A 13,496-nucleotide genomic window follows, 5' to 3' on the forward strand; every position below is an offset into this window, starting at 1 on the left:
GTTGAATTCATATTCCAATCTGCGGCTGCCACCAACAACAGATGACTTTGCAACACAGGCCGCCCCTGCGAAAACTCCATCAGGAGGTCATGCTGTTAGGCTTTGCTCCACTCGTTAATAGTGGAATTTGATAGCACTGTAACATGAGACATGGAGCATCTTGGCCCCTAATATGTTGACAGCGAATGTTGAATGTGCAGCTCCCACCAGCAACAGATGACTTTGCAACTAGCTGCCCCTGCGAAAACTACATTAGGAGGTCATGCTGTTGGGCTTTGCTCCACTCGTTCATACTGGAGGTTGATAGCTCTGTAACACTGGACATAAGGTTTCTTCCAAAGGATGCGTAAGGGATATTCACTATTTCCTTCGATAAAGCAATCCTTATACTTACTGATTTAATACTGGAGTGTAACTATTCTTATCCTCTTCGACCACCGAGACAATCAACGCAATCAACTTGTGCCAAAAGTCCAAACTCCTCATGTTCGGCCCCTCCATTTGGTCGGGGTGAGGCGTTTCATTTGGATCGGTTTGGAATTCTCTCTGATAGAGTTCATAGCAATTGTCAAACAAGAACTGATACGTGGACTTCATACAGGCTTTGACGCAGTCTTTTACGACGGTGCTTGCCCTTGGTGGTTGAGATAACTCCTGAACCTGAAACCGGAATGAGACGACGTTGTTAGGACTGGTCCGAGTATAACCAAAACTAATTTGGGTCGCTGCAACGAGTCTAAGTGGAGACTGCTGCACTGCGCCTCGGACCATGTGGATAAGGGACATGATGATGTTGATGATGATGAGGGTTGAAAATATGCCCTGTAGTGTTCAGCAGGATACACATGACACACTGGTGTTCAGTGTCATTCTAATTCCCCAATCACTCTGTGTCTTACTAATACCCTTATTACTCTTGGCTCAGCTGGGGAAGAAACGATCATTTCACAACTTTTTTGACTCCATGCTGTTTTTTTCCTCATTCAAGACAACGACATACTTAATATGAAACAACTTTTAATACAAAACAATCTTTATGCTCAGTTTAAATGGGAATCACAATATATTTGCGGGACGCATGGTGAATACTTGAAAGGGCATGAGTGTGAATAAATGGGGAAGATCAGGGGACAGGATTACACAGAAGTGACGAGAAATATTTCATTAAAATGAGCATTTACATCACGTGATATTTGGTATTCCCAGACCTGACTGGAAATATTTCATTAAAATGAGCATTTGCATCACATGATATTTGGTATTCCCAGACCTGACTGGAAATATTTCATTAAAATGAGCATTTGCATCACATGATATTTGGTATTCCCAGACCTGACTGGAAATATTTCATTAAAATGAGCATTTGCATCACATGATATTTGGTATTCTCAGACCTGACTGGAAATATTTCATTAAAATGAGCATTTGCATCTTGTGATATTTGATTTTTAACCCACAGCAAATGAATTTTCTTCAAATTTGACAGTGCACATAAGGGGATAATGTGGTTGGTTAGGACTATACTGAGTGATCGTACCGTATTGTTAAGCTTGTTAATGGAAGCAAGTAAATGTGTCTGTAACAAAAATATAATGATGGGCAACCCGTTATACTTAGTGACATGGCCCCGTTATAGTTGAGACATAGATAACACTTAGGCAAAATTAAAAACAAGTGAAAAGATATATTGCAGCTATCAAATTAAAGTTCACCTTTTCCTTCCATGTTTTACAACATCGGTTCATGTAGGGTTTTCCTGTCCTTCTCGGTGAACTAGGTCGTAAAAACAAATTGGTACCCCTGAAGTCAGAGGAGACCTCTCACATGTCTCAGTGCACGAATCATGGTGTCATTACAAATTGGTTCTTAAGGTCAGACATTATCCACATTCCAATGACACGAGTTCTGAAAACGACTCACGTTTTCAACCAATAGTGGGCGAGTTAACGCCAAATGAAACTTAAGTCAAATGAGTGACTTTACTTGTTTTGAACAACTGTCCCAAGTCGGAACCGATAGGTTCCGTCCAATAGGCCTACCCGGCTATAGTCGTTACTTACTTTCATCCTAAAGAATGTAATGCTAGTGAGAAGATCGACTGTTGACTTGAGATCCTGTAACCGAGCGGGATCAGATGCTGGGAATGTATTCCGGTAGACAGAAAGATCGATTCGAAGTGAGTTGTGTAGCTGATCCAACAATTTCACGAATTTCTCTTTCTGAAATTGGAAAAGAATCAAATTACTCACAAAGAAAAAGCTAAGTTATGTTTGGCATTTGCAAAAATTTCTAATAAATTTTCACAATTTTTATTTTCCTCAATATGTACTTATCAAATCTGCAAAATAAAATGCAAGAGAAAATATGACTGTTAGACATTCAGTATCAGAAAAGCAGCAGCTGATCAACATATTTCTTTCAATTTACATATCACATCTAGTAAGCTAGATCAGTGAAGGACATCTCGATCTAAGGCAGACATCCACTACATGTTCAATATGGTCAGTCAAATGCCTGCTACTGAAGTGTGAGGTGGTACAAAATCACTGAAGTCGGAATGGGTCATCACGCACAACGCAATAGAAAAAAATGTTTGACACAAAATAAAACGAATTACGAAAACTTACCCCAAAATTTGATGCAGCAAATCGGTCACTTGCTGACACCGCAGTCGAGGCAGTAGTGTGTGCATAGAAGGCGTTGATATTGGCTAGGAGGGTACTCATCACTGCAGGCACCCCGGGGGACATGTACTTAGTGGACAAACAAGAGAAATGCCTGGAAGACAAGCGGAATCAGAATCTACGATGAGACCATGCACACAGACAATATGGTCTACTCTGACGGCCAAAGCCAAAAATGGTGTTTACCAACAAAGCTCCAGGACACTCACCATCCAAAGTCAGGTCACACTGAAAAACTTTCCAGCAGGAAGTACAGTCCAAGTCACAATTGACATCAGTCCTGCTTCGCGTCAGTGACAAGCGAGTTGGGCGCCAATGATGCACCAGTGACGCATTTATCTTTCCATGTTTCGCGTACTACACACGACTTACACGCGACCTACATTCGGGTAGTGCATCAATGACGCGCCACTGACGCACCAATGACGGGATTTACGGGATGTAACTTGTGATTCGGACTGTATAAGCTCTGTGCTGCGTTAAAACAGTGAGAAGTCACTCAGATCGTACTATACTCACGTCATGGCTTGATAAATGGATTCAATGCCGTATCTCATGGCAAACTCGTCCACAATCTCTTGAGCTGGTTCTTCAAAGTACACTTTCCACCCTTCATCCCCCTTGGCGTCGGGCAACTTCACCTGACCTCCTGCTTGCTCACAGAGGTAATGGAACAAATTCTGAAAACAAGACGACAGGAAACTTAAAGCAGGACTATTGGCAGGCGATAGGGGTCAAATTAGTGGTCTGTGGATGACTAATATGAAGAGTTAGGGAACTGTGTTGCGTTTGTTTTAGTTAAATCATACCTCGTACAATGTGAAGGCAGGATGAGCTATTTTAACATGCCACTAGGGTTAGGCACCAATTGACTTTATTTGCCTAGTGACTCCATTTTTAGTCAGATGTAAAGTCCATCGCAAGCTAATGATGTTTCTCCCTTGGTGGATTATTTTGCTTGGCATATACGCCAGATACAAGGAACCTAAGTTTTATTTCTCATTCAAAGGTCAGTGAAGACCCAGGAAATTTACTTCCTTGAAAGCCACACCCATCCATCCAGAAAATCAAAACAATTCGTGGTTATCCCCCTAAGGATGAAACCAGGTCCCGATTTGTCGGTAGCCAGCAGTGTCAACCACAAGCTATGAGGCTCCTCCAATACCACTCGAAGAAACAGGACAGGCACGACCCTCGAAAAACGTTCAATTATCTAACCCAAGCTTACCTCATGAAGACAAGTATATTGGACATGGTAGGGGGCCACTTTTTCCTCGCCTTTGATTTCGACACTAATGTGGAGACGAATAGCACCAGACACGGCCGACTTGTCCGTCCTTTTTTCTGAAACCCGACCAAAACATCAGTATACGCATTCCGAATCGAAACAACTATATTTTCGCTGAAGAATTCACACCATCAAAACAGTAAAAGGAAGCAATTAATGATACAAATGAGACTTACGAGAACAGTTTTGCTGAAGGGATTAGACCACCCACCAGTAGATTTCTTCTATTGACTCTAAGCTATATTTCTCTGACACACCCTGTAGTCATACTTCTGACAAACACATTGAACAATCTTAAATTGACAAATTCAGACTCAACTCGAACCAAAACCAATCCGAATCCGAATGTGCTCATTGAAAAGTGTTTTGACAATCATACTTGTACATGAACTACATGTATACACCAATCTTACCTTTTGTCAACTACATGTATAATAAAACCAAATTGACCCGTGTTCTACAGACGTTTCTAAAATACACCAACCTTAAACCTAGACGCTAATCTTTAACCGAGACACAATATTTTTACCAATACCAGTGATTTTATTCGACAACAAATCTAACGTCTTCAGACCATCCACAGTAATCATGAAGGGAAAAAAAGCAGGTGAAGGGGTTAAAATAGATCCAGCGATACAGTTCTGGCCAAAAGTAACCAAACTTGCCAAATTTCTATGTACTTTGTGACCAAGACTCTTAAAAGTTTGGCAGTCTGTAGTTGACTTTCCTGCTTTTCCTCTCTTCATGTTATCTAATGAATCAACTTCTATAACAAAGAGTTTATCTTTCTACAACAACCAATTGTAAAGCAAGTTTCGCTTTGTTCAAAGTTACAAAATGTATTACTAAGTTCGTAGAGAAATCACATGAACACCGCCTTACCGACAGAATCACTGAATCTTGAAGAGATATTATCACTTGCAAATTTTATTCTAAAACACTTGCATGTAGCATTGTCCACAGGACAGTGAAACAAGAGGCCCAAGGGCCTGGCGCTCAGCTGAAATATATGAACATGGAAAGTACCCGATAGATCTCTTTCAACCTCAGTTTTGTCAATATATCAGGCAAACATACCAAAGTAAAAAGACTTTTAAATGGTGACAAATATGCCACTTATTAGTCAAATCTAAGTGCCTGAGCCAGGCTGACCTTGAAAAGTAGGTCAAATAGAAAGCCCATGTGATATCATGTAAAGGAGACTTATTGTACACCAACCATAAAATTCATGTCACTCTGGATACAGCAAAGGCTTTAAAATAGAAAAAAAAAACCAAGATGGCCGCCCACCAAATTATTCAAAAAAGTAAAGAAAATGTATTTACAAGTGAAAAAAGTAAAAATTAAAAAAAAAAAAAAATTGACCCGAAGTGGGATTTGAACCCACAACCTTCAGAGTCATACAAGAGCGGGAAATTCAAATCAAGCTTAAACTAGGTCAACACAGATTTTGGCTCAGTAACGCCAACTGGTAGTATCAATCAAAACTACTCTTAGTAGTTTCAAGACCTACATGCATGCGGTCCTTTTCAACTTTATTTCAAGCTTCAATCTGCTTGAATAAAGCGCCAAAAAATTGTTTTGTGATTTAGGCTTTTTGCCCCCTGGTGGCCAAACTGTTAATCCTGCCGGACCCACACTTGGTCTATTCAGGAGTCCTGAAGGGTCTAAATGGCTTATAGGGAAAATCTATCGCCTATCCGCCATAGTTTTGAAACGTGCCTGTTTAACGGACAGACAGACAGACAGACAGACAGACAGACAGACGGACATTCATTCTACCATTTACTCATATGAATAGCTCAGCTTGTCAGCTGAGCTAAAAAGGTGACACTTGATAGAAAATGGCAGATTTCTCACAGTCCATACAGGGTTGTTATAGATAGATAACCTCTTTTAAGTGAACATTAACAAACCCATGAATACATCAAAAGTCTATCAACTAGAACTCAGTATATTCACATGGGTTCAACAGCATTGCGTAACTTTGGCATTTTTTGTGAAATAGTACATTCTAATTGCTTAAACTTCCCATAAGGAAACACATCTGGGTATTGGGCATGAAAGGGGTCCATCTCCAGCACACCGGGAACGGGTCAAAGAAAAGAGATTCAGGAAACACAGGCAGGAAGAGGAATGATTGATCTCAAAATGCCATACTTTTCATGCATTCTCTTCATCGAACAGGCAATTTTATTTTCCTGACTTGTAATATTTCAGATGGAATGTCTACCCGTATATCATATGGATATAAGCTCCGCATCGCCTCTTAATCAGATTTCAAAGAATTAGTTATCTAATTTCGCAGACTTTTTAGATCTTGATCTATTTTCACTTTATTAGGTTTTACACAGGCATAGGAAATATATGTGGCTGATGACTAACATGTGGGACTGATTGAAGCTGTGGGATGTCCCTTGGCTACTGCAGTTACAGCATAAAGTTCATTACAATTATAATAGGGAAATAGTACATTACTATTATAATAGGGAAATAGTTCATTACTATTAATAGGGAAATAGTTCATTACTATTATAATAGGGAAATAGTACATTACTATTATAATAGGGAAATAGTACATTACTATTATAATTGGGCAATAGTTCATTACTATTATAATAGGGCAATAGTTCATTACTATTAATAGGGAAATAGTTCATTACTATTAATAGGGAAATAGTTCATTACTATTATAATAGGGAAATAGTACATTACTATTATAATAGGGAAATAGTTCATTACTATTAATAGGGAAATAGTTCATTACTATTAATAGGGAAATAGTTCATTACTATTATAATAGGGAAATAGTACATTACTATTATAATAGGGAAATAGTACATTACTATTATAATATGGAAATAGTTCATTACTATTAATAGGGAAATAGTTCATTACTAGTATAATAGGGAAATAGTACATTACTATTATAATAGGGAAATAGTTCATTACTATTAATAGGGAAATATTTTACCATCAGATTAACAACATTTTCCTGACCCCTTTCCTTTCATTTTAAGAAGTATTGCAAGGAGTCGAACAATGTCCAAGGTGATACAGGCTATATTCCTACCCCTCACCAAGGTACAAAAGAAGGTTTAAGATATGAAGCCCAACAGCTATTTGGAGAGAGAACATAGAACAAACAAAATAGGATAAGATGTGAAAGACAAGGTGAAATCATTACACCAACTGGGAGAAAATAGTAACATAACGTCTCATCTGAATTTCCTTTTAACTTGGTCCAATTCCATTACAATCACACACCACAACGCATTATTTTTAACCCCATATGTTCATTTATACCTTCCAAATATTTGCAAAAAGATCATTGTTAGAAAGCAGTCCACCGTGTAGGATGATAATTTTGCAACTTTATTAGGTGTAAAGAAAGTCCTGAGTTGACCATAAAAGGAGAAGCCATTCTCATTCGACACAGTTTTTGAGTAATTTCAGGATGCCTCAGAATTATAAACCCTGAATCTAAGTATAATTATTTTAGAATGCTATGAGTATTCATAAAATCTTAACTGGATTCAGGACTGTTAATCCATAACTTACCCAACTAAAAATCGAAGCAATATGCACCAAGAACAACAGTTTCTGATTCTGCACCAATTGTAGTTAGGCAAAATACTGACATGCATTTCAAAAGGATGGGTAAAATAAATACAGTCAGGTTTACATAAAGGAGTTTACACAAATGTAGCCATTCCCTGGGTATGATTATTAAAAGCTGCCCATATGATTTGGTATAATTTTGAAATTAACAATTATAGATTGACCTGATTCATTCATATTTTAAAGAGATACTCATCGGTGATAGTTAAGAAGAGGAATTATTTGAAAATATAAGACAAATAAATCCTGAGTTTTCAGAGGAAAAATCAAGCACATGCAGTAGCCAATGAGTATGAGATGCTGTGGAGAATAGTTACTGGTTGCTAGGTAACCATACAGGGTTGCTAAGCAATCCCTTGTTTCCTAGCAACCACAATTTTTTTTTCTTTTAGGACTGGATTTTGGACCAAGTTTAAGAAGATTTAAATAGATATCTAATTAAAACTGAAAATGGTGGCATCACAGTACCATAATGGTAATCATTTGAGCCATTAAAACTGAAAATGGTGTAAGGTCAGCGCCATAAAGTTAAGACTTTGGCTGATCACATGTATGTATAATAAGTGAAACACGTGTAAAAATTGAATCTACACAGCAATGTATGCAAATGTTGAAGATTTGCATATGGATGAAAGAAACATCAAAACTCATGCTTGTGCAAAGATGGTGCTGCCACCAACAGGGGTAATGTTGACCTACTGACCTAGATTGTACCATACATCCATTTCACCACTCAAAGTTCTCACTTCGATTATTGTTTGACCGAGAAAATCATCAGATTCTCGCGTCAATTTTGACTTTAATTTGGCCTTAATATCTTCATCTTCATCCCTGAAAGAAATGGGTTAATTTGACGAATGACGAAATATGAAAAGAATTATTGCTGAAAAGGAATGAACTCCAAGCAGATGGACCCACCTAAGTTGTACCAAACATCCATTTCACCACTAAGGGTGCGTACTTCAATTATCGTCTGTCCAAGAAAATCGTCAGACTCTCGTGTTAACCTTTGCCTTAACTTCGCTTTAAAATCATTGTCTTCATCCCTGGAAATATAATGGTTGCCAAGGTGACTGATGATCAACTATTGTTACTATGGCAACAACATGCACCAATGCTGATCACTAGGGGTTACAGTGGTGACCGAGTGCTGTTACTATGGGAATGCCATGCACTGAAGTTGGTCGCTAGGGGTTCCCTGGCAACCGAGCGTTGTTACTAAGGCAGCAGTTGTTACTAAGGCAGCAACATGCACTGAAGTTGATCACTAGGGATTACCACGATGACAACATATAGATAAATGTTTAAGATCAAAAGCAAGAAAGTTACCAAGTTTACAGTGAGGATATTGGGAAGTGGTCAGAATTATATCACCATACCGAGTATCAGAGCTTCTCCTGAAACCTGCTTCACTTGAAGATATTTACAGTGGACAAATGATCCAAGAAAGTGTACAAGATTGCATTAATCCTGAAAAGCCAGGATGCATTGAAATGAATTAGGAGAAGCTGAAACTTCACCCCTCGTACACAAGTGTTGTTGTTGCTGCAAATTACCCCCCCCCCCAAAAAAAAAATCAGATTTGGATGCGCAAGTCAGCTAAACAAGTAATTGAGTAATAATATTTCATAAGAATAATTGATTGAACAATTCGTTTTTTGTCAATTTTATGATTAATCTGAGATATTTGGTACAGACCTTGTTGCTCAATGGGCATTATTACTATTATTACTATTATTACTATTCTCATTAGGACTCGACACCATCGTTACTGCTAATTAGCAGTAAGTCCTCATGCTACTATTGCAAATGAAATTCACTGAAGGAGATAACATAGAGTAGAGCTGTTGCTGGCGCTTGTCCCTAATGCCGATTGAGCAATTGGGGCCAGGTCATAAATATCACTAATTCTGAAATACCAAGCACGTCTCGACAAGCAATGGGACTAGTCATTTATCAACTGGTAATTGGTAAGCAGCTCATTCATTTTTCATAACCAGTTAGAGACCACTCCTAATACCCGGCAACTGTAAAAACAACTTGGTTGCTATGACAACAATAAACATTTATCCACGGTCATCAGGCATCAACACTACTGCACTCGGACTACTGGACGAAGACTACTGAAGCGGGGAGATTTCACAAACTCCACAAAACGACATTAAGTATCAGAAACACACCATACGCAGTGTTAGTCATGCTTTGGAATCAGCTTGGGGGTCATCTACATGAGGTTTCAGTTAACTCCTACAAGCCTGAACAGGAATCGGCCAAGCATCTAAAACCTATAAATCATCATGCCAGTCTACGCATAGCATGGCAGAGGCATGCGAGGCATGCAAATTGATATCAAAATTAGACTTGGAAAGAGCAGGAAGGAAGAAAAAGATTTTGAGCAGGGGACGGGTATTTTTGGAGGGGGTTGGAGGAGAGAACCTTCAAGGTAACCAGTGGTTTACAAGCAGTGCCATCTCACAATTACAGACGATTATTCAATTTGTTTGGGGGAAATTCGGATAATATCGTAATATGGCAGATGATGAAGCGCGATGGAAACTCGTTGGAAAACATTTACTACAGGAATAGGGTATGGTGGGACTTGAATCAGAGCCATCACTCACAAGTTCAAAAACAATATTGTTTTTATTAATTCACTAATCCATTTGATGTTTTTCTGCCTTCAGAAAGTACATTTCACACTGGGAACATGGACATATCTGGGTCTAAAGTCCAAACTATTCTCAGAAGCTCAATCTGGCATCAATACTATATGCCTGAACTATCATGCTAAATACAAACCAACCAAACATAATTCTAAAACCAACTTTCATGACAACATCATAACATATTTCCTTTGGTAACTAACCAACAACATGGTAACTAGGTACAACCATCAGTAACTAGGGACAACCATGGGTAACTAGGGACCATTATTAGTAACTGTGGGCAACCACTGGTAACTAAGGACAACCAGTAGTAACTAGGGACAACCATAAGTAACTAAGGACTACCATTACTAGGTACATCATAACTAGGGACTACCATTACTAGGCACATCATATCTAAGGACAACCATTATAAGGTGACTGGAGGGCAACCTAAAATAGGACCACCGTATTAGGTAACCAAGCAACCGTTACTTCATCACTAGGGGCAACCATGGAAACCACCGTAGCTAGGACATTGGGTGATACTGTGGCGCCACTGTTACTCAGTCAGTGCTTGTGCGAGGTCAATAGGTGCACACTGGTTGTAAGACGCGAAGGTTGAAGACGTGAGAGGTAAGGAGGATCAGATGGTTAGATGGTTAGATATATCATTCATGATTACAACGCGTACACTTTGTGACAGAAGCACAAATTTGTTAGGTGGGTTCATAGCAGGAGATTGGTGAAAGCAGAAAAACCCTCATGAAGTTCAAGTTGGAATATTAACAGAAAAAATCACTTTACATATTAGTGACACACATGACACATTGACTTTTCAAAATGCTTCAGAACTAAGGTTGAATGTACAATACAATATTTGATGAACTGAAATAAATATTGATTAACCTTTGACAACTTAAATGATTTCTGAAACTGAAAAGTTTTAAGTTCTTTGGACTTGGAACCAGTTTTACTCTCATCTTTTTACAACTACCAAAATTGACAAGTTTCACTCGTCTTAAATCTACAAATGTACACTGGTCAAATACTGTTATAAATTGAGCCTATAATCAGTAAATGATTAAAATAAACTTGTAATGTACCTCATCTTCAATTAGAATACAGACTATGTTGAAATCATACTAAAAATTTATGAATTAGCCGGAGTGCCTACTTTCTTGAACTGAGAGGGTTGAAGATCATGATAAAGATGGAGTCAAGAGAAGAAGGGGTTAACATGACCGCAATTCTAACTTTTTCAAATAATTTCTGCTGACAATTGCAGACTTCAATGATATTTTCATATCCTTACGTAATGTATATTGACGCAATTGGAAATTTTGAATTCAATTGCAAATTTCAAATTTTTAATGAACGGTGTAGGCCTTTAATAGCCCAAACAGTGGCTAATGGGAATATTTTGACGTGAGTAGCTAGACGTTTGAAAATAACTCCAGAAGTTAGAATTCCAGTCCATGTATGTCATTCAATATAAGTAATCAGAAAATCATGCAAGGCACCGGTGAATGATGACATACTGCTGATAAGAGCAGAAAAACCCTTCAAAACGATATCAACTGAAATCCTTTAGAGTATTGAAAATGTTGCGTCAGAACCACATGGAGGGGGGGGGTGGATCGAATGAGGGCATCTGTGGTGACAGGCAGGCCTCGCCAATGGTAACCATAAAGGTCCTACCAAGCTTTTGATTGTTTTTAGTCATTGGCCATCAAATAATTTCAAAATTTGTGAAATGTTGCATAAACTGGTGCCTTTTTAGCAAATACAACAACAATATATCATGTCAAAAACCTGGAACTCATAAAATTGCATACAGTCCAAAATCACAATTGACATCTCTTAGTTCACGTCATTGGAACGTCATTGGAGAATCATCGACGCGCTACCCAGCGCGTAGGTTGAGCGTAATCTACACCACACTTAGAAAGATATTATCTCTTAAAGTGTGTCAATGGTGCATCATTGGCGCGCAACTCGCGCGTACATTGCGCGTAACTGACGCAAAGCAGGAAGGATGTCAATTGTGACTTCGACTGTAATGAGCATGGCATGAGCATGGCAAATAAACTCGCAAGAAAATTTAAATTCACTGTCGAATGTCTGTATCTTAGATATATCATACATAAATTCATGATTGGAAGGACTGATAATGGATATAGGAGTGGACTTATTAAGATAACATGAAAATCCAATACCAAAAATGTTTTATTAAACTTCACTTTTTGATGCGTTTGATCTTTATCAACATGTTATTGAGACTGGAGATGTTGTGTTGAAAAGAGAATTCACTGCCACATGCTCCAATGATAAATGTCTCTTATTTCATAACTCAAACTGTGGCTCATTGTCCTTTTTTGGAAAATGTCATGAATTGCAAAGTTGCTCCCAGGTATAGTCATCAAGTGGTTTAAATTTATCTGAGTGGTACCGTATTTTGCTGCGTATAAAACGCACCGGGGTATAAAGCGCACCCATTGAGTCCGTTGACAAAATCCAGACATAAGGCGCACCTACGTATAACACGCAGTACTTCTGAGATGCCCCCTGCCTATCTTTCCTTCGTAAAAGCCTCGCTTTGATGTTTTAACATCAAAGCGAGGCTTTAAAAATCATGGCGGCACACGATCAGCTGATTTATCGATTTGGATTTATCTCGCATCTACGCTCTGAATATTGCCGCTAAGGACCCTCAAAAACATTTATAGAAGTAACTGAAATGATAATGAGGATACTAATATGTATTGCGTACAGAACAGGCGAGTTAGCATCGGTGAACTATGCAAAGTGCATCGATATTCCCGATTTTTCTTTCGTGCAAAAATATAAAATGCGCCGACTTGGTTGCGAGCCAAAAAAGCCGTCAAAAGAAATGAGTTGATGGAAAAAAATCTTGTGATCATTCGGTGGCTTCCTAGGTCTAGGCCATAGATAACACGCACCTTCGTTTAACACGCACCCCCCGATTTTAGGGCTTTCTTGGGTCAAAAAGCTGCGCCTTATACGCAGCAAAATACGGTACATGAGTACGTGTATTTTCCATTGATGTATGATATACAACTCCAGATGGATAGTACTGAAACTTTTTTAATGACATTTTTTGAGTAGCTGGCATGAATTGAAGTAAAAACTAAGAAGAATTGTTAAAACACCAATATCTGAGATAAAATAAGTTTTGATGTAGAGGTTCCAGTTGTAGGTGTGCAGAGATGTTATAGTGTTCTAATGTAGAAGAAT

General features: G+C 38.4%; 2 protein-coding genes across 3 annotated transcripts in view; one reads left to right on the plus strand and one right to left on the minus strand.

The window, feature by feature from the left end:
* Positions 1-13,496, plus strand: part of LOC135482724 (integrator complex subunit 3-like) — a 414,475-nt gene that overhangs the window by 62,872 nt on the left and 338,107 nt on the right. The window lies entirely within an intron of this gene.
* The window catches only part of LOC135482719 (protein unc-13 homolog B-like), a 220,494-nt gene that overhangs the window by 27,133 nt on the left and 179,865 nt on the right, over positions 1-13,496 (minus strand). For both annotated transcript variants that reach the window (XM_064763021.1, XM_064763022.1), the window contains 6 exons: positions 8,512-8,639; positions 3,913-4,028; positions 3,204-3,364; positions 2,628-2,778; positions 2,061-2,219; positions 395-660 (listed from right to left, as the gene is read on the minus strand). In XM_064763021.1, coding sequence (XP_064619091.1) covers positions 395-660; positions 2,061-2,219; positions 2,628-2,778; positions 3,204-3,364; positions 3,913-4,028; positions 8,512-8,639 — 981 coding nt within the window. The remainder of the gene's footprint in view (positions 1-394; positions 661-2,060; positions 2,220-2,627; positions 2,779-3,203; positions 3,365-3,912; positions 4,029-8,511; positions 8,640-13,496) is intronic.

Source organism: Lineus longissimus, chromosome 2 (assembly GCF_910592395.1).
Source record: "Lineus longissimus chromosome 2, tnLinLong1.2, whole genome shotgun sequence".
NCBI classification, from domain to species: domain Eukaryota; kingdom Metazoa; phylum Nemertea; class Pilidiophora; order Heteronemertea; family Lineidae; genus Lineus; species Lineus longissimus.